General features: G+C 37.9%; 1 protein-coding gene across 1 annotated transcript in view; it reads right to left on the reverse strand.

Annotated features, from left to right (window-relative positions):
• FMN1 (formin 1) overlaps positions 1-26,935 on the reverse strand; it is a 264,605-nt gene that overhangs the window by 207,360 nt on the left and 30,310 nt on the right. The window contains 1 exon segment of the mRNA XM_033108537.1: positions 14,567-14,628. Coding sequence (XP_032964428.1) covers positions 14,567-14,628 — 62 coding nt within the window.

Genomic DNA, 26,935 nt, shown 5'->3' on the forward strand with positions numbered 1-26,935 from the left:
GAATAACGCCACGCTGAGGGTAGCATCCCCATTTTATGGACTGTCCAAAACCTCGATCATAGGAAGTGTCAGGGCTATGATTTAAGACTCGGTCTCACTCTCAAGCCTCGTGTTTCTTTCTCCTGTGCAGAGCTCTCTCTAGATACTTGTCAAGAGGCCGGCAGTGGACTCTGTTTCTGTCTAAACATTACAAAGTACTGGCGTGCTGTCAGAGACCAAACTTTAAATGGCTGCAAGAGCTTGATAGATGGTGTGAAAATTTTATGGTCCTTCCGTCAGACACCGTAATTTATTATCACATAATACACAGTTAGAAGAACCAAAAGAAACCATCCCACAAGGGCAAACAATGTGGGAGCGGGGGCCCTTTGACACTCTGAGGCCACAGGCATTATATGGATCCAATAAGAAGGCCGTTGCTACGAGCGAGGGAACCACCTCTTGATCTTGCAAAATGTTTTTGGACACCTAAAGGCTCTTTTATTGCTGTGGTTGATTAAAATGAAAAGCTTAAACGACTAAAATGTTCTTTTTGATGAGTTTTTGCCATGAACTATGGACCTTGTAGTCCAGTGGGATTCGAGCCCTTTGATCCTGGGCACTCACATAAATTCAGAGTCATAAAACAACATTGGATTTGATTTTACTAGTGTGGCTGATGTTGCCAGATTTGTAATGCAATCTTGTTTTCTTCCCTCCTCAGTTTTGGGCCCGTCCACTATTGTTTTATAGCAAAAGGAAAGGAGTTTCCATTTGTTTTTTGGTAATCAAGCTTCAAGATTGAGCCACTACCCCACAATGCTGGAATTTCACACAAAAAGAATGATATTCTACCATATTCATCAACATGAGAATCAATGCTATTTTATGTGCTGAAAAAATATCAAAAAGAAAACCTCTTTTCTGCAGGAAAATAATTATAGATTCACTACTTAAAAGGGTTACAAGACGATGTGGTTAAGAATGACATAATAGGAGTTTGAAGTAGGAAAAGTACGATCAGAGGTAACTTCATAAATTTCCAACAACACTTATTGAAAAATAAATTTTAAATAATAAAAAAAACAGATTATTTATTAATGAGGGGCAGGACATATCTTAGTTTTCAAATTTCATTTTCCTAAAAAACAAAAAAATGGAATCTGTGGGAGAAGTAAAGAAATATTCAACGAGACATTTGTTTAACAAAAAGACATGCAATAAATATAACTTAGATATTTAATTCACTTCCTTTCTTAATCTTCTAAATCATTTTTCTGCGTAGGTAGCTGCACAGTAGAATAGCCCCATAACTTCTAAGTCTAGAAGTGAAAGTTTTACTATAAAAGGTCTACGAAGGAACAAAAATACAAGGAATTTTACAGAGGCCAACTTGATCACTAGTTGGTCACAATTATTTATTTTTTAGGGAGTAAAACATCAGTTTGGGCTCACTGAGAAAGATCCATGATACATTTAGCCTGTTCACGACACCAGGGAATAATAACTTAAGTTGGATAAAAAATTTTTAGCCATGTTATTTTTCATGGATTACCTGAAAGCTGAAAAATTGCTCACCAAGATTATTTTGTGAGAGACATGGGGCACCAGAGGCATAAGCGGTCTCAACAATTCTAATTTGAAGAGTTACCATCAAATACAGCAGTGTCACGATCCCATGGGCAAGGCCTCATGACATTTTCAGCCGCAGTCTCTCAATCCCTGCTGAGGTCCCCGTGAATATTTCAGAGTATGATCCATCCAGAGCAATATACCTCCTGCCTTCTGGTATGACTATATTAGATTATGAAACTGCTATTTTACAAGTTAAAATCGGTCACATATCAGCAATTTCATATGGTTCAATTTATAATCTCCATCCGAATTTGAAAAAAAAATTAATCTATGTTTTCTCAATTAATACTTTAAATTATACTGTTATATCTATATATTTGCAGCAAATAAGGGTCCTGGTGGGGGGGGGAGTTTTTCGAAAATGCAAATCTCTTCATGTCATACATTCCTCTGCTCAGAATTTAGTCAATAGATTATCATTGTTCTGAGGATGAAATTGAGAAATAGTAAAAAGACCAACAAACCCTTCCAGAATCTGGCCTCTTGCCCTCCTCCACTTCAGTGTTTTTCAAACTGAAGTCCATTAACCATTAATGGGATAGCAAATCAATTTAGGCTTTTAAAATCAGCATTTTTCAAACAGGAGAGCTGAATATATCAGAGATCAAATGAAATAAGTTGTGTTTGGTAGAACTCTAATTTCTCACACACACACACACACACACACACACACACACACAATGTAATCTAGGTCTCAAAATAAAATGCATTTTTAAAAATTCTGGGATGCAGTTGAAACATTTGAAGTATACTACTCCAGAGCTTCATCCCATGCTATTTGTCACTTACTGTGTGCCAGTCACACTGGCTTCTCTGCTGTCCTTCAAACCAGCCAAGCGCCTCATCACCCTTCAGACCTCTGCTTAAATGTCGCTCCCTACAATTATCCTTCCCTGACCCTCCAAATCTAAATTATATCCTATGATAGCATCTCGTACTATACATTTCTGCACAGCACTGATATTGTACTTACTGAGTGACTATTTTATCAATATCTGTCGCTCTGACTGGACTACAAGGTCCCAGAAAAGACCATGTTTGTTCTGCTCCCTCCGGCATCTTGTACAGTGCCTGACACCCAGAATTTAATACACAGTGAATGAATAAATGAATGAATGATAGAGAGACCTCTAATTCCCTTTTGATGATTTATTTCATTTTTAATGAAACACAAATGATTGATTTCATAAGGCCTTGTACTTAGGTGGCTCGATGTCTCCTGTCATATAGACTGTATTGGCCATAAATACAACATGATTGCTTCTGTACGTGCATTAAGCATTATGCTTATGAGTAGAGACATATACATACATATACGTGAATGCTGTTCTGTGAAATAAGCTAAGAGAAATTTTATTTTTCATGTTTGAAGCAAAGTTCTGAACTGGAATGCTGCTTCAATCCTCAAAAGAAAAATTACTTTGAGTTTTATTAAGAGAAAAAGGGTCGAGCTGACCTCCAGTGGTGAGATTGGGGAACGGCTTCTAAAATAATTGTAAAACACCCAGATTACCTATTACACAAACCCACACATATATGCAATATACTTATCGCAATTAATACTTCAAATTATGTGTATTATACATATTTGCAACAAATAGGAGTCATTCCATACAGAGTACTGAAACTAAATAAGCATAATTGTATCACAGAGACACCTACAGCAGCCTCCAGAGACAGTAAAAGAAATTACCACTTTCTATGGAAATCACAAGATCTAAGACGTGACAAATCTCTTAGTTGAGATATAAGGTCTGGAATTCACAAACTACATTAAAAGTAGATAATTTAAAGATACTAACAGTCACATTAGCATATGGTCTAATATTAGTTAATATTAAATACTTAGTTTAACCTGCCTGTTGTTATTTAGTCTTCATCGTAGAAATCCTATTTTCCTAACTAAACAGCAAATCCTCTGAATCTAGAATCCATTCAGTAAGATAATCCAGGGTATTTGCTAAGTATAGTGCACGGTATATATTAATATGTAATAAATGTTAGAAGCTATTGTTATCATCACTATTAAATGATGTTTTATTTCTAGCACATCTCTTATATTTGACAAGCCCTCAATCAGTGTTTCATTAAAAAAAGATAAACTGTTAAATATTTAAAATTATACTTTAGGAAGTTAATTTTTATAGCAAAAATAATTTTGAAATGCAACGTCTTACTTACACCTCTCAAATCTATGCTAAAACTCTTGGGGTTCTTTTACATATTCAGATGTTTCCTTCACAAAACCACGGCAGCCATCATATTGCCATTAACAGGAAGTAATGGAAGTGAGAACATCACACTTGTATAACAAAATTGTTAAAAACAATGCTCTTTGGAACATTAGTTGCAACACTAATCACAGAATGTTTTTCTTTTATATAGGTACACGGGTAATACTGGAAGAACTTTACCACCACAAAATACTCTTTGAAAGCCACAGACTTCAACTAAATGCTGTATCATTTACTGATTATCGTCCCATATTTATCACAATACTTGCAGTCAGAGTCTTATCAACCAAGTTATAATATCATCATGACCACTTTTCAAGTGAGAAACTAAAGCCCAGAAAGGTTGAAGTAATTTGTTCAAGACACACATCCAATAGGTAGTGGAGATAGGATTTAAACTTAAGGCAGATTCCACATCTGTGTTTCTACTCAGCTGTTGTGCCTATAGTTACGTTGCATTTTTTTCCAACGAATGGCTAGCTGACTTCATTACATAGGTTCATCCTTCAGCATATTCTGCTCCTAAGGTCCATCACTTTTAAGGACTGATATTCTATCCAAGAATATAGATCCAGTCCAGAAACAAGGTCATGTCATGAATACTCTCTAGGCAAAGGCCTTCGAGGTGTAAGAACTTCCAGAAACAGTTTAATGTAGACGTTAAGAGAGCCACCTTGAAGGGTTGGTGTAAGAACTCAATTAATCCTCAAATATAAATCAATAAATATCAGCTATTATTGTTGTTATGCCTCCACTAGGACACAGAGCAAGCTAGAATACGTTGCAGTAAAATGGTCAAAGCATGCACACGTGCACACATATGCACACACAAACACACAATAAATCCACATTATGGATTCCAAAGCCCACATGGAGTTGGACTTGTTAGAAGAGACAACAGGTGCCGTTTATCACACAGGGGTACATCCTACAAATAGGTGATAGGGTAGGGAACAACCACATCATCCCATCTACTTAAGGAATCAGTCATGTTGGCAGCTCTGCTGGAGATAAGATTTAAGAACAGCTAAAGAACTTCCATGTTTAAACTGCAAACATCAAAGAAGTAAGGAGCTGGCAAGATGCACAGAAGTTTTGCCTCAGTATTTTCTTACTTAATTTATGGTCTCAGAAATTGATTTCTCTGAGACTCAGGTTTCAAATCTCTAAGATGAATATACGCAAATATCACAATTATGGTAACAAATACTAGAGGCTCAGGACCAGTTGTGAGAAATGAAGCTGAAGAGAGACATCTTCTACCTGCTCCTTTCTTCTGTACTTAGGTAGGAAGAACAGCTTGTCATTTCTAAAGTCAGTGAAGTAAGAGGACTCTGTTGCTATTTATCTCTTTCTCAACAGCACACAAATGTCCCCATTGTTTTTTATCATATAAGGAGCTTGTATAGGGTAAGAATACCAGATAATCTATAGAGGTCTTTGCCACAGAATGAGGGGAAGAGGGTAAACGAAAAGTTAGAAAACTAACTTTTAGAATACTAAAGAAAGTAAATCAAATCAGTTGAGAAGGTGACTGTGGAAATGGAGCAGATTTAGAAACCGGACAGACCTGGTTAGTAAATGTTGCCATCACACTAACCAGCTGTGAAAACTCAGGATTGCACTTTACTTCTCTGAGTCTCAATTGATTAGAAATTATGTATATGAAGCACCAAGCAATGTACCTGGCAGAGTTGGTACTTCGTACTCAATAAATGACTATATTTATAACCATCTCCAGGTAAGTAAGAAAGCAGAGCACTCAGCATTTAAACTCTAAAATCAAGCAAAACTTTTCTTCGTACTCCTTCCTAAAAATGTCCTATAACTTAGACCATACACAACTTTTTGCCGAGCTCTTCTTTCGCTCACCCTTCGAACACTGCTGCCCTCTCTATCCACCAATAGCCCTTTCAAGGGAAGGACAGGAAGAAGGAAGAAAAAGAAAAAGGAAAAGAATGAACCTATCTAATGAAGTCAGCTAACCATTTGTTGAAAGAAACTCAACATAACTGTAGGCAGAACAGCTGAGTAGAAACACAGATGTGGAATCTTCCTTGAGTTTGAATCTTTTTTTTTTTTCCCCTTGAGTTTGAATCTTATCTCAGCTACCTACTGGATGTGTGTCTTGAACCATTTAAACCTTTCTGAGCTTCAGTTTCTCACCAGAAAAGTGGTTGTGATAATATTACGTAAAAGTCCACAAAGGTTGAAAAGCTCAAGGGACTTTTGCTTAGTTCTCCTGAAGCCGTGGAGAGTGAATGAGGACGTTCTCACGCAGCCTTTCCATGCTCCATACCAGAGTCACCAATTCAGACTTCTACAGTGCCGGGCAATCAGCATAAACAAACAAAGGATCCCGGATGTAAGACAACAGGAAATGTGGGGAAGTGTTGTGGCAAATTAGAACATATGTGCTCATTTAAAATTATTCAAATATGACTTTTGTTTGGACATAGGAGTTTAATTACCTGCTAGACCATCCAGATGGAAATATGTGCTTAGCAGAATGAAGGAGGTTCATAAACTTATGATTGAGGCGAGCATTTCTTTGACCAGTTTAGGTTTAGACATTCACCAGATTGGACTATTTTTTTTTAACATTTAAAATAAAACTTTTTTTTTTAACCACAAGAAACAAAAAAAAAAATGTATTACAATTTCCAGAACTGCGCAAATTATTTTTTAAAACATGATTTAAAATTTTTTTCACATTTTTTTTAATGTAAAATTTTCTTTGGCAAATTTATCCCCAATAAGAAATTTTCACGTTAGGACTTAGTTTACATTTACATAACAGAGTACCTGAAATTGATGTTCATCAAGATACCTCTCTAAGTCTAAGCCCTGATGGTTTATGTATTCCTTTTAAAATGTAGTAAATATCTCTTAAGCTGCCATTCTCAAATATATTTGAGAAATGATATTTCTCAGAGATATTCTGAAGGAAAAAAATATGAATTAAACACCTAAAACTTCTTCTTCATTTCTGTTATAGTGTAGCAGTTTATCATCCAACCCATAGTGGTCTATCAACTGAATAAGGCTGAGTTTGTTGTTCTCCTCAGACATGGCTGACTGCAACTCCTAAAGCAACCACTGGCTACAGCTCCTCCACTTCCTTATTACAGCTGCAATGAATTAGACAGGTCCTTCTTTGATGTCTACATTTTGACTAATTTTAGCCTCCAAAGAAGGTCTTCTTTCTCCTGAATCTGCTTCTTTGCTTTCTCTTTGTTTAATCCTGTTTGGGAAGATTCTCACTCACAATGTCATTTTTGAGATGACTGCAAGACCCAGTATCAAGTGATTCAGATTCACATGCATTGATATTCTTGAAGGTATTTTTCAAATATGTACTTTCTTCAAATTCACTGTTTATGTGTTTAAAATTTTCTTGAAATTCCAAACAGTTTTCTTCTGTTGAAGATGCTGGTTTCTCTGAAAGGGTCGAATGGTTTTCTTCATCCTCTACTTATGACGTTTTACCACACTGGAACAGGAATTAAATGAAGACCTAGTTTTCCTTAACCGCTCTCTAAGTGTGGCACTCACAGGATTCCTATGGTACACACCACAGGATGGCTTTCTGTCTCCATGTATCTAAAGTAACCGTCACAAAATGTCTTATTCCTGGAAGCTCCATTAGTGTTATTCCCTTCAAATAGGACTTTTTAAATGACACTGCTGACCAAACTTTGAGTTGCGTTTGATGGTGTCACAAATTTAAGAACTCTATGGCTCTCCCAAGACTGCCTCCAAAATAGCCTTCTACCAAAATACTGAGTCATGAAGGAATTTCCAAGGTCCACTAAAATCATTTAACAACTATTCATGACATTTTGGGCTAGTTTCCTAGCACTGTTGTAGCTAATGTGGGCAAAGGGGACCTGGAAGACTTTGGGGTTGAGATGGGGCAGACACACAGGACCACTCTGCCCAGACCAACAGTAACAGAACTTTAGAACAGGAAGGAAACTTAGAGCACCTAGGCCTACACTCTTACTTATCGCTGAATAACCTATTATTCATCCTATGGTAGAGGATTATGCAAAACTCAGAATTAGTGAGTGAGACAGAATAATCTGGAGAAAAGGAAGCACTCCCCACAGGCTCTAACAGACCTTACTTCCTCCTATCTCATGAAGAGTCAAAAGAGCAGAGGCCAACATTCAAAAAGCCACCTGTTCCAATCCTCGCCTATTGCGTAACCTAAAAAACTATGGAAAAAAGAAAAACTATCTTGGTCCACGTGAGTGACTCATGTGTAGAGTTTAAGATTCAGTAAGGATGATTGGAGCTGATGGCACATGAAAGAGGCGTACAAAACTGGCATCAGCTTCCATGATACAAATGAGTAAGACACATATTCCTTGTTCTACAACCAGAGTCTCCATCAGCAACCATAATATCTGAATTATGGGGGGCAAGACAGCATCCTGCAGGTTGAGACAAGGGTTCCTGGGCTGCTAAGTCAGCTAGGGAATTAATTGCTCTGTATTTTCCATCAAAATTCAACTCCAAATATAGCTGTAGGCTTCTAGGTAGCCAGTGGTCTAAAAGGTATCTCAACACCAGGAAACCAGGAAACTACTAAACTCATAATGTTATATTATACATCCATAATGAAACAATGAATTAAAATATTTCTCAACATTTAAAATTTTTTCTTCTTTCATTACTTGGCGTTTCATTACTTTCATTACTTGGCATCTCAGTAATGAATTATACTAATATCAGTACTTGGGGGAATATCATAAGGGTTTGATGAAATCATCATATTTCATCTTTGTGAAAGTTTTGTTTATTGGTCTACAAATTACTCCCTTTTCTTCACAGCAATCTCTAAGAATTAACAGACTTAAATGTATTGTGTTGATAGAAAAGAACATAACAAATGGAAAAGGCTCAGGATTTATGTGTCTTTATAAATTTAGCTGTATCAGCTCATGTAGTCCGTACTCAATTTTAACAGCAATGTGTATACTATTAGAAATGGACCAGAGGGGTGGGTTGGAGATAGAAAAAGTACGGAAATCTACAAGTTTCTCTTAATGGAGGCCAACATATCATTTGGTTCTCTTGGGGACAGCAAGGTACAGCGTAAGTTAATTTCCACCTTGGCCTCCATCCCTGGATCATTTCACAGAGGGAGTGATCATGTTAGAAAACTGACTGCATTGCACAATGATCAGGGGCCTGCCAAAGGCCACTGCTCAGTAAACTTCCCCCTCAGTTAAGGGTGAAGCATGTGATGAATGGAGTAAAAGAAAAGGTTCCTGAAAAGGAAATGTCATTGTTGGCTGGTCCTTTTTCTTCTATCCCACACCCCAAAGAACATTAGTTAAAAACAGATAAAAACAATCTGTCATTTCCATGGCACCTACTTCCAAACTGCTTAAAATGCTGGTCAAAAACAATATTCTTCAATTACACAAAGCTGCTCAAAAGCCAGACAAGGGGTATGCATATTTTTTTTCCAACTTTCAAAATTGAGGAAGCAGAGAGCCAAAGAAGTCCTGCCCATCCTATGTGAAATCTTCCCTCCTGTCACAAAGAACTGGACCCCCTATAGATGTGTCGTTAACCTGTTCTAAGTGCTGCCTCCCTCCACTGAGTCCGGCATCTGGAAAAGCACTAGACTCTGCTTCATTCACACTATGACTGAAAACCTGAATGCAGTGCTCCACAGAGGCAAGGAGAACTGAGAAAAGACCTCTGGTTGGAAAGGAGAACCTATAGAAGAAACTGCAAGAAAAGAAGTAGGGGTGTGTAAATAATAAGGATTTAGAGATTCTAAGTTAAATATCTCTAAAGCTGAAAGCACAATGTGGTGGATAATTGAAACCTTTTTTTTCCCCAAAGGTGCTATTAGAGATTATATAGCCTGGTCCCTCATTTCAGAAATTAGGAAATTGAGCCCCAAAGCATTGCCTGAAGTTCATGTTGTGCGTCATGCCAAAACTAAGACCTAAGAATCCGAATCTTCTGATTCTAAATCTAATGTTCTTTACATTAATGCTGCATTGATTATCGGAAAGAGGTTTGGCTTCAAAGTCAGACAGATCAAGGTGGATTCAAATTCGGTTCCCTTCTAACTAGTCTAGGACTTCTGACAAGTCAATCTTTGAAAGCCTCACGTTTTATCCTCTGTAAAATGGGAGGGATCTATTACTTTGCTTATATTTCTCTATTTACTCTTTATAATACTATGCTAAATGACTGGAAAAGAGGTTGGCACACAGTAGAGATTTTATTAGAAGTTAGGCACTATTATTTTTCAATCATAGGTTGTCATATAAGAAACATTTATGTATCAGATATGTGCGATGCACTTTGGTAGGTACTTTAAAAGATGTAGTGATCAAATATACGGTGATGGAAGGAGAACTGACTTTGGGTGGTGAACACATAATGGGATTTATAGATGATGTATTATAGAATTGTACACTTGCAACTTATGTAGTTTTGTTGACCACTGTCACCCCAATAAATTTTCATAAAAAAAATAGATATAACAACAAAAGTCATTGCTCCCTCCCGGGTGCCTACGCTCTGCAGATTAATAAGCAGGACCTTGGTGGCATGCAAATGGGGCTGAAACCATTCAAAGATTTTAACTTGGACTCAGGAAGTGGATTATGCATTGAGATAAGATTATGGGAATTGACAGAATGGTATTCCAGAAAATAGGTTACTTGGGGGGAAAATAGAATTATGTAGGAAACAAGTTACACAGTTCTCTGCCTTATACTTCCTCTCTATACATGGTAAAGTCCTAACAGGGGAACCAGCTATTTCTCAAACTTATTTGACCGTGAAATCTTTTTGTCAAGGAGCATTTCAGAGGCTCACTGTTCAGTGGAACAAGCTTCAGTAAACCTGCTTTAGACTACACTGAAAGAGAGCACAGAGGCAGGTGAACAGCTGGAAGATGATGTAAAAATCACCCTAAAAAAATAAGTCCAATGTCCCAAGGAAGTCCTCAACCAAAAGAGCCTGAGGACCGCTCTAAACTCAAGTTGCCTCATCATGAGGAGATCCGTGCAGGGGAACGGGAATGAGAAGTAACACTTGCTGAGCCATGTGCCACATAACATGTGCCACAGGATGTGCATCATGTTGAACCACCCTGGACGGGAAGTATCATCATCAGCATGATTATTATTGTACTGATGCTGAAACTAAGAAAACTAAGTCCCAGAGAAGTTGATTCATTTCCCAACATCACAACACAAGGAGTTCAACGGAATCCTGACTCCAAGACCTGAGTTCTTTCACATTCTCGTCATGCATAAAATAATATCGCATCCAATTCTCTAACTACAATAGGCAAAGATCAGCTGTACAGTCACACATTTTGTACGACAGCTGTGATGGTGATTTTCAAACCTTGCTCCTAAGCAATCTCAAAGAAATCATTCTGTAGTTATACGATGGGAGAATTAATTTTATCATACGCTTTAGAAGGGCAGATCTGAACTATGTTTCTACCCAGTAGTCATGAAATTGTACAATGGCTACCACAGGCAAAAATGTCTCAAATAAGTGAAAACTTGTAAAGGTAAGATGTCAAGCTTTCAAAAATGAAGTCAGTAACATATACTTATCCCAAATTGAAAAATGAACCAAATGATGCTGAGAATCATGAAGTAATCACAAACTCTCAAGGCAGTGTCTGCTAAATGAAGGGCCCACTTGGACAAAATTAAACAATTTTGCTGTGGTTACATTACAAGTGACATAAAATAGTGACATCACGGAAAGTGACCTGCCACCACTCTCCTACCAGAGACTTGAATAGAAAAGTCATCCAGTGCTTTGACTTTGTGTACAAGGCATATAAACATAAAGCTCTGGAAACGGATTCATTTCCAGATAAATGAATAAACCTTTCCAATAAACCTTTGCTTTTGAACTATAAGGAGAGTATGTATGTAAGTCACTACACATTTTGAAAAGCTGGTCCAAGGACCAAGCCCTGTACCCTTTCTACAGAGCAGGCAAGAGAGTAAAAACTCCAGACTCTTCCACCGATGAGCCTTGGGACTCTGGGTTAAAAACGTCAACCTCCAACCAAATTATTTTAGGTGGTAAGGATCCCATGTGGAGGTGGGGGAACCGAACAATTAAGTGACTTCCCTACAAACCTATAGTCAAAAGCAGAATGGAAAAATGAATTTAGCTTCTCTGTTTATCAAATCATGCATTTTCTTTCAACTCTATGAAAACATCCCCAAAAAACTAAATGTGCTACATATAAATTTTTGTATATGGTGACAGGATCAATCACTTTTCCTGTGTACTTTAAGCATGAGATCTTTCTTATTCTAGAAAGGCATGTTGAAGAAGTCCTGAAATACATCTGAAGTGTCCATGATCTGTAAGTGGAGAAGAAAATCGAACAGGCAACTGAAGGCTGCCGATGGAAATCACCTGTAAGAAACGAGCACTGAAAGAGCAACTCTCCCACCCATTATCTTCCACTAGTTCTGCGACAATAGATGTGACTGTGTTACTTTGTGAAATAAAACAGGTAGAGATGATACTCAGTGAATGCCCACAAGCAGGTCCAGGCTAGGTTACTGCCTGTTTTATGGGCTGCATCTCTTCTGACTAGTTGGTGTTGCTGGCAGTCTAGTTGTTTTATTTTCTACATCTACTAGACAACCAGGGTTAATTAAAGCATCAAGGAGGAGCCAGGCAAGTGAAATGGCCCAGGGTGGGGACAATGGCAACCTAGAGCACATGTGTCCCAGTTGAAGCAGATCCCTGCTCCTCAAATCCTGCTGGCTGAAGTCATACAGGAGACTAGGCCCACGGGAGCCAGACTTGCCATAGTTTTTAAAGAAGCAGCTAGAAATCTCTCCATATTTTAAAATAGTTATTCCGAATTCAATCTTCACAATGCTATTTGCTAGCAAAACACTTCTCTAGAATAAGAGTTGCCAGTTTCCTATGGAGGGCTGTCAGTCCGTGACTGCTGAAACAGATCTTAACTACAGTTAAGTGTATAGACTGGGTACGCTGCCCTGTCCTGAGGGCAGTAGTGGGGCATAGCCACGGGGTTCCAGCAATTATAAATAGAGGTATAAATCATAAGCATGGGGCAAATTCTTTTTTAAGTTTACTAATAGCATTAAAAAAACAGATAATTCTTTCAAAGCTACTTAAAGAACACTTAAGATACAATTAGGCATATGTTTTAACCTTTAGTATTGTCCATCATATCTTCGTCTAACCTTTATTATAAATTGAAATCATGATCCCAATATACTTTTCTCCTTTCTGTTTATTCTTCATTCCCTTCTCCAACCTTTCCTTAGCTTGATATGTAAGATCATAGGACTTCCATGGAGATGACATGAAACAGTATATGCAATACACCTAAAACAATACCCAGCACAAAGTAAGAACTCAAAAATTGTAAGTGCCTGCTGTTGCCATGAAGATTATTTAGGTCTCAAAGCCCTCAACAGGGCTGGTCTACAACTTGGGAAAAGCTAGTGTTAACTCTTAAAACTGAGCTGTTACATAAACCTTCTGCTCACAGAATCCCTCTGTACCTATCCTTGTTAGAAATCTGTTTCTTAAATTAATCCCCATTTCAGTTCCTCTGAGACAGTTGAGAATCTTTTTGCACATCAGAACAAAGATAAAGAAAGAGAGGTCTCTGTAGAGCGTTTCGCAACAAAGGAGATAAGGGCCTCCACCTCTCTTTTTCCCCTAGGAGGCAGAGGTACTTTTCCACTTTTTTTGTTTCTTTCGAACTACTTAAACCAACCTGGATGGGGGTGGCTTGAATTCATACACTATACAGCGTATTTAATGATCTTTTTGCTATTTTCAATGGCTTTGTGTATTATCCAATACACTGTCTCACTTATTTCAAAAGCACATTATCATGTATTGAAAACAAGAATATTTGATCCACAAGTTTAGTAAATTAGAAAGTAACCAGTCAACACAAAGCACCAGGTTTTATTTAAATTTTGCTCTTGTCCTCTCTTGAGGTACGGAGTCACCTCAGCCGGCATTAAACTAGAATCAGTGTCTCATCCAATATTTACAGATTTGAAATTAAGATCCTGAAATTTCCTGTTACAGGCACTGCATGCAAATACCAAACAAAAGGGGATGACAAATTAGATGGTGGGATGAAGGAAATGATGGCTGAATCTTTCTGGGTTTCCCCAAAGAGGGTCCAGTCAGCAATTCCCAAGCACTCCTTGGGGATAGGGAACGGATGGCTCAACACACCTCCTCCTTCTAGGGAGGGTCACTTCCTTAAGTGCCTTCATCTGCATGGCATCATATCACAGGCATGTGCTAACAGATAAATACAAACACATGGATGGAAGTGAGCCAAACAAAATAACTCATACTGTGCATACGAAAAATGACTAGGTAAGTACTTCTCATAAACAGCAAAAGTCTAAATACCATCTTTTCTGCTTTACAAGTAAAACCATCCTTTTTCCCGATTGCATCATTTTCCCAATCTGAAGCATTTGTGGTATTTTTGAAAAACAGGAATTGAGTTCTGTTAAAAACAAGAGTCCAAGGCTTTCATCCCTGGGACAGATCCAGTGCCCACTGGCAGGAGCAAGCTGCAGGTGCTGTCTAGGTACATATGCCTTCAAAGGGGCAGTATTCAACACATGAGAAAACTAAGAATCAGCCTGCAGAATGAGTTCAATAGAATCAAAGAGATATACCTGCAGGTTTTCAATTTCTTCTTTGTGCTCCCTCTTCAAGTGTAAAATGGCAGCTTGATATTCTGTAAGATCACAAAAGAAGCCAATTAGCAAAGAAGCACAAAATTATGCACAAAATTGAAAGTGAGCATCCCCAAGATTCCAGAGGTGCTTCTACAAGTAAACCGAGTAAATAAATGGCACAGTTTGATGTTAACTTGACAAGAGATGCTGAAAAGTGGGACAAGACAAGTAGCTCAGGAAGGAAGGATTTCCTTCCATTTAGCAAACCTTGAATTATTAAGAATGCCCCAATTGGGCAGATAAGATAGGGTTAAAAAAAAAAAAAGGTATGATGAGTGTTCTAGATAAAGACTGGGCCAGACATTTGTCTTTAAGGAGGAGTTGGAGGTTAAGGCCCCACAGAGAACAAATATACACAGGTTTAGAGCAGACACACAGGAAATAAAAGAAAACCTTCTATGTGACATAAGAGAATTCCATTTTTAACACTGTCCCCCCACCCTCCCACCCCCAAAATATCTCCATTTGAATGTAAGGCTAAGCAAGTACCCAGAGTTGATTTTAATTTTTAGATCACTCAAGAAAGTCAAGACCATTTGTCATTTGGATGAGAGAATCTAAAATGAGTAGAGGTTAAAAGGAGGACAAAAATAAATTTCTGTCCAATTTTAGTCTGAGCCTAATAACGTTTATTCCAACAATAGGTCCCAAGAGTACACAGGAACTCCAGCCAACTATTAAAACTCCTATCCCTCTGGTTAAGCATGAAGCAGCTATAACAACTTTATTTCCATAAGGATGGCAAAGTGTGTGTGTGGGGGGGGGGGGTCACAGAACTAGGCAGGCTGCAGAGAACCAGAAATCAAAATGCTATGAGATAACATTTTTTTGTGGGATAAGCCATTTTTTTTTTATAAATATGTTTTGGTTGTTAAGAAAAATGGCAGCTGTCATTTTAAAATGCATGAAAAGACAGGCTATTTTTTCAAGTGGATTTCAGAAATCAGGCATGTGAGTTTAGATTTCCATTCAAGTAGATAAGGGAAATCTTTGATTAAGCCATAACAGGAGAGGAGTGTTGCTATTGGTAATTATGACTAGTCACACCGCTGCTCTTATGGGGAATGTGGTCCACTAAGCTGTGAATCCATTAGCAAGTTCTGTGGGTTCTACATCCAAACCATATCTTGAATCAAATCACTTCTCACCATTCCACAACCACGACTATAGTCCAAGCCACCACCATCTTTTCTCTGGACCTCTGCAGTAACCTGAAAAGGTTACCTGCTTTCACTCTTACCACCACCAACACCCATTCTCCTCACAGTAGCAGCCTGAATGATCTGTTAAAGCCATGAACCAGAGACATGTCTCATCCCTGGCTATCCACTGCAAAGAGTGAAATTAAAAATCCCTACTGCAGCCCCAGAGGCCCTCCATGGCCTCTCTCCATCTTCCCCTTGCTCATTACACTCCTAGCACACTGGCTTTCTTGCTGTTGCTTGAATTTGTCAAGATCTTTTCTACCTCAAAATCTTTACTAATATTGGGGACAATGATAATGAATTGTATTTGTTGAGCACTTATTAAATACCAGGCGTTACCTAAGTACTTCAGATGTGTAACTTCATCCCTACAATAACCCTATGGTATAGGGACATTTTCCTCATTAAAGATGAGGAAACTGATAGAAAGCTGAGTAAGCTGCAGAGCCAGAAAACATACATAATCAATGGGTGAACGTATGAACTGTGGTGTATCCATAGCATAGAACACTACTCAGCAATAAAAGGAATGAACTACTGATACACACATCAACATAGACGAATTTCAAAGGCAGTAAGCAGAGTGAAGGAGACCAGTCTCAGAAGGCTGACTATGTTTAATCCCATGTATATGACATTCTGGAAAAGACAAAACCATAGGGATGAAGAAGAACAGATCAGATCAGTAGTGACTAGAGGTTAGAGACCAGGGAAGATTAGACTACAAAAGGGAAGCACATAAAGGAATTTTTTGGGGTTATATAACTATTTTTTATCCTGATTATGGTGGTAGTTACATGACTCTATACATGGGTTAAAACTTACAGAATTGTACAACAAAAAGAAAAAAAGTTAATTCTATAGTATATTAATTTTTACAAATCTACATCAAATATTATACTTTTAAATGTGTTCCCTAGGAGATGCAGCGTAACACAAGAATACCTCTTACTACCACTTCTATTCATCATTTTCCTAAGGGTACTAGCAGACACAACAGGACAAGAAAAAAGAAAACAAACATGCTTATGAACACATCACATACACATCACACACACACACACACACACACACACACACAATAAAGGGGGCAAAAAGCAATTATATATTTATAAAAAGCCAAAAGATCCTGTAGATAAAATATTATAATTAATATGTGAGTTTAGTAGGGTGGCTAGATATAAAATCAGTATACAAAAATCCTGATACCAGCAACAGTTTAAAAAGAAAACTGAAGATAACATTTATGGTAACCCTAAAAGTACAAAGTACTTAGAAAGAACCTTAACAAAAATATTTAAGACCTCATGAGAAACTGAAAACACTATACTGAAATATATTACAAAGAAAGACACAGATAGATAGTGAGAAAGCCATGTTTTTGGTAAGGTTCAATATTGTAAAGATGCAACCTTCTTGCAAAACAGATATCCCTTTGGAATAACATGTACATTCCATATAGAAATTACACAGAATATGTTTTGAAATGATTCATTTTGTGTCATTTGTACCTGTAAGGGAGTGACAGATACAGTTATGACTAATTAACTGTATCTTCAAATTGATCTATAGATTCAATGAAATCCCATTCAACATTTCTAAAGGTTTTGGTTTTGTTTGAAATTAAGGAGCTTGTTCTAAAATGTATATTCACGCACAGAAGTGCAAAAAGCCAGTAAGAGCCAAGAAACTCTTGAAAAAATAAATAAAAGATAAGACAACTTGCCTTACACCTAAGAAGAATTATTTTTAATTATCACCACATAGTAGTGTGCGACTGACATACAGATTACAAATAGACTAATAGAACAGACTAGAGAATCCAGGAACTATGAATTCATGATCACAGAAGTTGCATGGGATATCTCCGTTTCCACTAAAAATGGTCTGTTCAGTAACTATAGGTTGGAATTGTGTGGAAAAACATGAAACTGGACCCCAACTTTATACCATGTAATAATCGATACTAAGTCAAGTAAGAGCTAAATTGTAAAAAACTAAACTATAAATATTTTATAAGAATACAGCATATTTTTTTAAACCTCAGGATAGGAAAGGACTTACGATTCAAACTGTATTACACATAAAGAAGAGAAAACAAATTTCACTACATTAAAATTAAGAACTACTTTTCACCAAAATACATCATAAACAGAGGGAAAAGACAAGTCATGGAATGGGGGAATATACTTGAAACAAGTAATCAAAGATGTACTATAAAAAAAATCTATATCTATAGATATATAGATATAGATAGATATAGATATAGATATAGCTATATGTAGATAGATATGTAAATATATCTATCTATATCTATATATAGATAGAGATATATGTCAGTAATTCCTACAAAATTATAGAAAACGATAAATAAGCCAAAAATGTCAATAGGCACTCTAAAAAGAAGACATATAAATAACAGATAAATACATTAAAAGGTGCTCATTCTTATTAGTAAGCAGGGATACTTAAAGTCTGACAAAACTGAGTGTTGAAGATGTAGAGCAATGGAAACTGTCATACATGAGTGGTAGGAGTGCAAATTGGTACAATCACTAGGGAAGATGTTTGGCATTTTCTAATAAAGTTGAAGATCCTCATACTACTTACCCAACAATCCTAATCCTAGGTACACATAAAAATAAACTGTAAAAGAAAAGCAATTGATATTAACAAAAATCAGTATAATAAGTGGCACTCAGGTCAAGAGGAATTGAGTTGGGTTATGACTGAGTAAGGTGGTGTCATACGGATGTTCGATGAAAAGTTATTGTTTTAACCTCTGTGTTTTATGCTATGTCTTTATGTATACCTAATATTACAATATATATAAAAAAATCACTCTGGTTATATTAATTTTCTCATATATCAAGTAAAGAATATTATACAGGTGCAAGAGAGCCTCTAGATTCGTGAAATAAGAATAAGGCAATTGAGTAAGTTGGAGTCTTGTATAAATGTTGAGTCCTAACCCACGTGAAGATTGATAGCTAAACCTTAATCAATTCGCATCCTCTACGAAGTAGACAAAGGAATGTTCTTGCAAAACAGATATCCCTTGGGAATAACATCTACATTCCATATAGAAATTACATCTATATAGATATAGGTGTAATGATTCATTTTGTGTCATTTGTACCTGTAAGGGAGTGACAGACTATGACTAATTAACTGATCGATAAAGGAGATCATTACAAAGTTAACACCCAGTAAATCTTGATTCATCTCCTCCTTAAACAAACAGTTTTACCAACAGTCCCAGTGTGGCAGTTGGCAAGAAAACACACCCTCATTGCTGGCAAGGATGACAAAATAGAATCTCTGGGCAGCATGCAGAGGAAGGAAGTGAATGCCCTCACTAGTAGAACGCTCAATTTGAGGGTTCACAAAAGAATGCTGACAATATAAAGGTTACAAAATAATGAGTCAAAGTTAGGTTGGGGGTTTCCAAATGCCTTCCAGGAGAGTCCCTCCCCCACATTTTTTGAGTTTGCAAATGCCGTGTAGTGGACCCAGGCAAACCCTCCCTGTCTCTTTGGGGGTGAGGGTGATGAGGAAGAGTTCTCAATTCAAGAGGAGGAAGGATGACTTTGTTTGTTAAAAAAAAGCACTTGACCCTGGTATTCAGTAGCTCTGGGACTCTATCAATGTATGAGGGGGGGGGGCGGGGAAGAAAAGGAATGGAGATTTTGAATATCAGGGCTTGAAAAGGGCAGACCTCTTTGAAGCCACATTAGCCCCAATGGAAATTAACAAATGAATTCAAATAGGAAGGAAGGAAGAAAGGAAGGGAAGAAGGGAGGAAGGAAAAAGAAAAAAAGATGCCCAGAAAATGTCTTATAGGAAAATAGTACATTATATAGAATGACAGAAAAAGGAAAAGGAAAAAGCATTCAACGTTCCAGGGAAAAATTCATTAAGAAACTTCCCTCCATAAAAATAAAGCTCTTTCTAGTCAAGTACTTAGTCTAATTGGTAAGGACACCCTCTGTTTCACGAACCTTCCTTTCTGATCAGTTCAAAACAACAAAACAGCCTTTCTGCCAGGCACAATTACAGAGTTGTATCTTCCAATACACCCAGGGCAGAATTCAAGATGATCTCACTACCATGGAGGCATGTAGTAACCTTTGCAGTTCTTCATTGACTGAGATTCTCTTAATTATATATGGGTATAGGTAACACTGAATACGATTTTTCAGGAACTGCTCTAAGCACTCTACACAGATTAACTCAGGCCAACCTCACATCACACTTACAAAGTAGATCCTGTCATATCAAGGCCCACTTTACAGATGAGGAAATCGAGGAGCAAAGGTTGAACAACGTTCTCCAAACCACATACTCATAAGTGCCAACGATGTCATTCAAGTTCAGAGAACCTGTGCTATTACTCTGCAGAGTGTGTTTGTTTGTTTTCGTTTGTTATTGTTGTTCATATGGTTGGGTAAGCCTCAGGTGTAACCAAAACTCAAAATCTCTAGGGACGTAAAGGTTGCTGGCTCTATCCAATCACTAGAATCACTTGTAAACTTGGGAAGTCTTTTCCACAGCTCTTTAAAAGGGACATGGAGTTATTTTTAATGACAGGGAGGTTGAATGAACCTGGGGTTGACAGAAGCAGAGTGAGTTTTAATGACGGGGCCCATCGATTTATGAGACTGCAATTTGTCCATCTTCTCTATGGGGACTTCAGGCCTTTAGACACCAGTTGATGGTTAAATCTGGTTTTCATTTCTTACACGTACGTACACACCTCAAATCCAGGAGCTGGTACATAAAAGATGACATTTGTGAAAACATCTTAGTTACTGACAGATGAATACACATTCAAGCAAACTCATCTCTGAACAAACGCAGAAACTTTCTCCAACCATCTCTAACACTAACGAAAATGGTGCTGATCATAAAAGGCAAAGTCACAGACCATTTACTTCGCTATCTACGAATGAAATCAAACGTGAGCTGTCATGTATAACAAGGTTATGAAAGCAAAGAGTGTGGCCTGGTCTTGGTGCACAGAAGGTTTTCTAGGTCTGTTTCCTCATCTGATGCCTATAAACAATGCAGTCCACAGTAACGATGCTTTTGGAAAAGGCATAGCTGCCTTGGTACTTGTCAGAAATAGTCAAGGGAGATTCACAGTCAGTGAAACCAAGAGGAAAAGGCTGGGTGTAATCAAAATCAACAGCTGCCAGTAGGGCCATCACCTTTGTAATGTCAACACAACACCTCTTATCAGCGGGCCTTCAACAACCGCACATACGGTGCAAAAAGTATAAGAAGGAGGCTAACTCCATTTTGACAGCTTTGAAGCCTCACCTCTCCCTCTTCCCCTGTGCCCCACATCTGGTTAGAAAGCCTTTGACGCTGGCAGGAAATTCTAACCACACAAACCACTGCCCACAAGTGGGAATCCTTACACCAACCCCCTAAACATCATAAAACTCCAAGCCAGTCTTTTAAACCTTCCTCACTCAAGCATTTTCCTGCCTTGCTCTCCTTAAAAGTCTCAGTATACTAGTAATAAATGCGTGTGTGTGTGTGTGTGTGTGTGTGTGTGTGTGTGTGTGTATTCATCAATCTTGGTATCTGACAAATTTTGGATGGACGATCCATCCTGACTCTTCAAAAAGAATGAGACCATGTAGAAGTTACATTAATAATCAATGAAACGACCTATTATGTTGTTCTACATATGTATGGAAAGGAGATGGCTACTTTCCATATAAGAAAAATACAAGATCTGACAATAGCTGGGAGATATCCCATGAATTTAGGAATTATAACTTTCAATCTCTTCTTGTTCAAGAATATTTAGGATTTCCTCAGGAAGAAATATAAAACGGTCACTATTAAAATATGGGAGAATATCCCAACTTTCCAAACCCACTAGGTTTTTCACTGCACCGGGCAGCTCTTTCATTCATGTGTTTAGTATCTCCATAAGCCGGGCACTGAACTAAGAATTGGGTATAAGAAATGAACCCCACACATTTCCAGCCTTAAAAGGCTTCTCAGGGTATACATCTTTGAAATGCCTTAGAAGCTTTCAGCACTTATACTTTGGCATTAACACATTAAGCCTTCGCCTTCTAAAAGACTATTTGATTTCTTCCGATTATTTTACATGTCGGTGTGGAAAACTGTTGAGCAAATATTTGTCTACTTCCACCTCCACTTCCTGCTTGGGGTGCAGAATATGTCTTATGACTCTTTGCTATGGCTAGTGGAATATGAACTGACATGATGGAAGGAGAGGATTTAAATTTGCTTGTACACAGTTTGGCTTGCCGCCTGCACACCTGCTATTTCACAAAAGAAGAATATACCCTAGGTAGCCACTTCTTCCTCAGCCAGAGTCCCAGAGAGAGACGCCTGATGCAGACCTCAACCTTAGCCACAGTTGGCAGCCAAGCCCAATTTGTGCACAGCTTGAAAGGGCCTAACTCAGTTGAACCACAGATGAACCTTTACACGCATGCAAAGAAATGCTTGTGATTGAAAGCTACTGGATTTTAGCGTGGTTTGTTACACAACATTGTTGCAGCAATAGCTGACGTATACATATGGTAAGGTTCTAGCCAAGTTTACTTTGGAAGATCGTACCATTTTGGAGGCTTTAAATAACGGGAATGGAGTCTCACCAACCAATTAGAAAGAACAGGACTCAGGGAAGAGGATAAGTGAAGGGGGGAGGGGTGCAACATATTTATAGCCTTTAATACTCAAAAACTGAGCTCAGAACAGCAATTGAGTCTTTATGTCCTAGCGTGAGGGTGTAAAATAGATACAGAAGTCAGCAAGTTCATGGCTACGTCTCTGACTTTTACCTGGATTCTCAAGGTAAGTATTTAGGGCCAGGCACGATTTGATGGACATCTCTCCATGGAGAAAACAGTCATTAAATCAAATTCTAGCTGCGAATGCCTGCCTACCTTTCCTTTTCACTTTGCTTCCTCTCTTACATTTATTTTCTGTTCTGTTAAAATGGAGATGCTAAGGAGTTCAGAACTCTAGGAACACAGGCTCCCTAAAACTTACATTCCCCTTTCTATCTACGTAGTTTTAAAAGCCAAGAAACATCTACGCAGGCACAAAACTTGTCAGAATAAAATGTAGGCTACCCAATGCCTGCCACCAGATGGCAGATACAATACTTCATATTTAAACTTAAATCTTGCTACCAGGTGGCACTCAGTAAGGCTGAAAGATTGGATAGGGGTGGGCAGGTGGAGAGACCTGAGGGGGCACCAGAGCTGTGAAATGAATGTTTTCCTTTGATTTGAAAGATGGATTAGTAGGGATAGGGTAATCTGTATGAGAAAGATTCGAACAAATAACTTTTGGAAACCAAGTTTCCAAACTTAAAAGTGACCCAATAGACTTCTAGTTGTTACAAGTACAAGGTTTTTTAGTTCCCTCCTAAGTCTGCATAGTAATGCAATCCAAAATATAAGCAAGAAGGTTTAAAGTTGCAGATGAGGACCAAAACAGACTAAGATCTTGCAGAAACAGAAATGGAACACAGCAGCAAAGTGGTGCTTTGGATCTGCAGCTCTGGGCTGCGGTGCCCCAGTTCCCGCCCGAGGAGGCGGCAGGATGGCCCGGAGTTAGGTTACTGCAGAGCAACAGGGGCTGAAAGGGTCCCCTGTGGGGCAGGAAAGCAGGGCTAGGCTGGCTGCTTTGGAAAGAGGACAGAGGTGGAGGTTCCCAGATGGGAAAGGGAAGCTAGAAGTTGCCCTCAACTGCTACCTGCGGGCCTCAAAGGAGGATATAGACAGGAATTGAGATCCAACTCCAAACCCTGTCCATCCCTGTTCCCAGGACTAGATCTGCAACATCCAACTCACCACCTGGGCTGGGAACCCCAAAATACAATTGTAAGACTAACTTCTGGTCTAGGGGGTCTTGCAAGGACCAGGTGAGACAACTGCAAAACAGAGAAGTATAAAAGGGGAAGAGAAGACTCTTTTTTTTTTTTTTAAAGCATCCTATGTCTCAGGAGCCTTCAAACCAAACTTCCAGTATATACCAGGGGGTGCCAAAAAATGTATATAAGTGGACACTTTGGTCAACGTTGCTCAAGCAGTAGTTCACTGTAATCAGAAGTGTCTGGACGCTGATGGTAACCACTTTGAGCACCTCTTGTAATTGCAGAAGTCAAATGTGACTTGCATTCATCTTATATTATTGGCATATATTGAGTATTATAATTTTAATACAGTATTCTTTTCTTAAAATGTGTATACATTTTTTGGCATCCTCTGTATATGAAGTCAAGACAGACAACAAAAACAATGGAAACATGAAATCACACAAAACAAATTTTAAATATTAAAAAAAATATTTTAGCAATGCTTAGAATCCTTATAAAGATAAAATAGTAAGAACCATTATAAACAATGACAGTGCCAGCATACTCTGAAAACAAAATAAGACAATAGTGGGTGATTATTAAATTTAGAAATATTAGAAATGTAAAATATAGTCATTGAAATGAAAAGCTCAAGAGCTGGATAAACTCTGGCACAGTCCAGGAAAGAATTTGCGAATAAAAGAAAATACTGAATAACTAAAAATGTAGCATGGAACAAGAAAAGGAGAATACGAAAGAATCATAATTAAGAAATGTTGGCATTCGTATAGGGATAACAAAGTAGCCCATGAAACACAATAAAAAAAAAGTCTGTAAAAAGAAACATGCACATATGGAAACTGAATACGTAATCTGAGATTGCACTGAAGTTTGTGGGGAAAGGATAGCTTATTTTTAAAAATCCAGATTTTAGAAAAAGATCCATACTTCAAACCACACACAAAAATCAATTCCAGTGGATTAAAAATCTAAAAATGAAAAGCATAACAGAAAAAAACTTGGAAGAACATTAGAGTATCTTATGACATTGGAATATGAAAAGAAATCTTGAATAAGATATTTAAAAAAATAAAGGAGCACATCTTTAAAACCCAGCTATATTAAAATTACCAAAATTATGTAGGTTAAAAGAAGTGATAAGCCACATACACAGAGAACACCTTTGCAAAGCATACAACCAACAAAAGATTAGCATTCAGAACTGACAAGTACTAGACACAAACAAGAAAAGCAACCAGTAGAAAAATGGGCCAAAGGACAGTACTTTCATAGAAGAGAGACTCTAAATGGCTGATAAACCTATAAAGACACACAATCTCTGGTCCTCAGGACAACGCAAATTAAAACTACAATGGGATACCAGTTCACACCCCCCAGATTTGGAAATATTACAAAGTTTACTAATACTAACTGCTGGTGATAAAAACTAAGACTGAGGATTCCACACACTGTTGATGGGAGTGTTAATGATTACAATCACTTTAAAGATCATTTTGACAATATCTATTAAGTTTAAAGGTGCAAATAAAACCAGAAATACCATATGATCTCACTTATTTGTGGAATCTAAAGAAAAGAATAAGTGAATGAACTAATCAGAAACAGTTTTGGAGACAAAGAGGAAAAACTGAGGGTTGCTAGATGGGCGGGAGGGGTGGGGGGTGGGGGGGGAGGGAGAGGGGATTGGAGGGCAGTCGGTGACCACAGGATGGCCACGGGTTTGAAAATTAATCTGGGGAACGTAATTTAGTGGTTACCAGAGGGTAAGGGGGTTGGGGGGTGGGGATGAGGGTGAGGGGGATCAAATGTATGGTGATGGAAGGGGAGCTGACTCTGGATGGTGAACACACAGTGTGATTTATGGATGATGTGATACAGAATTGCACACCTAAAATCTATGTAATTTTACTAACAATTGTCACCCCAATAAATTTAAAAAATAAAATTAAAAAAATAAATAAATAAAAATAAAATTAAAAAAAATAAAATAAAATACAAAAATCAAAAAACAAAACAAAACAAAAAAAAAAACCAGAAATTCTACTCCGGTTTAACCCTAGGGAGGCCTTTACACGTGAACACAAAGGTTTAAAAGAACATTTACAGTATGTTTCAAACCATGGAAAACAGGAATGAACTTAAACTGCCAACAACAGCAGTACAGATAAGAAAATACTGAGTGATATATTCACTCAAAGTGATACTGTGCAGACATTAAAATGAACAAACTAGAGCTGTACGTACCGACACACATAATCTAACCAACAATTTTGAAAGAGAAAGTTGCTGAGCACAGAACGATGTTATATATTGGTTTTAGGTTCCTAGAGTTCTGAACTCCTTCGCATCTCCATTTTAACAGAACAGAAAATAAACGTAAGAGAGGAAGCAAAGTGAAAAGGAAAGTTAGGCAGGCATTCGCAGCTAGAATTTGATTTAATGACTGTTTTCTCCATGGTGAGATGTCCATCAAATGGTACCTGGCCCTAAATACTTACCTTGAGAATCCAGGTAAAAGTCAGAGACGTAGCCATGAACTTGCTGACTTCTGTATCTATTTTACACCCTCATGCTAGGACATAAAGACTCAATTGCTGTTCTGAGCTCAGTTTTTGAGTATTAAAGGCTATAAATATGTTGCTCCCCTCCCCCCCTTCACTTACCCTCTTCCCTGAGCCCTGTTCTTTCTATACTGGTTGGTGAGACTCCATTCCCATTATTTGAAGCCTCCAAAATGGTACGATCTTCCAAAGTAAACTTGGCTAGAACCTTACCATATGTATACGTCAGCTATTGCTGCAATAATGTTGTGTAACAAACCACGCTAAAATCCAGTAGCTTTCAATCACAAGCATTTCTTTGCATGGGTGTAAAAGTTCAACTGAGATGTAAAAACTGGAAAGGAAGAGACAAAACTGGTATTATTTACAATGATACGATTGTCCGAATTTCAACGATGACGCCATTTGTACGGGACTTAGAAAACCCATGTGATACACTGTCTAAGGACACAGAGGTCGATTGTGAAGGGCGCCTCTCCAAGTTCTACATGGTGGCAGCCTCCACACAACCTTGGGAAAGTGGCTACCTCTGAGGCGGCAAGCAGAGAAATTGGATTAAGGGGGATTAGAAAAGGGGTCGCCACCACTGGCTTTAAAAGTCTGAAGAAAATACAGCAAAATGTTTTGGTTAATATACAAGCACACATTCATATTTTGCTAT

The sequence above is a fragment of the Rhinolophus ferrumequinum genome, chromosome 6 (genome assembly GCF_004115265.2).
Source record: "Rhinolophus ferrumequinum isolate MPI-CBG mRhiFer1 chromosome 6, mRhiFer1_v1.p, whole genome shotgun sequence".
NCBI lineage: Eukaryota > Metazoa > Chordata > Mammalia > Chiroptera > Rhinolophidae > Rhinolophus > Rhinolophus ferrumequinum.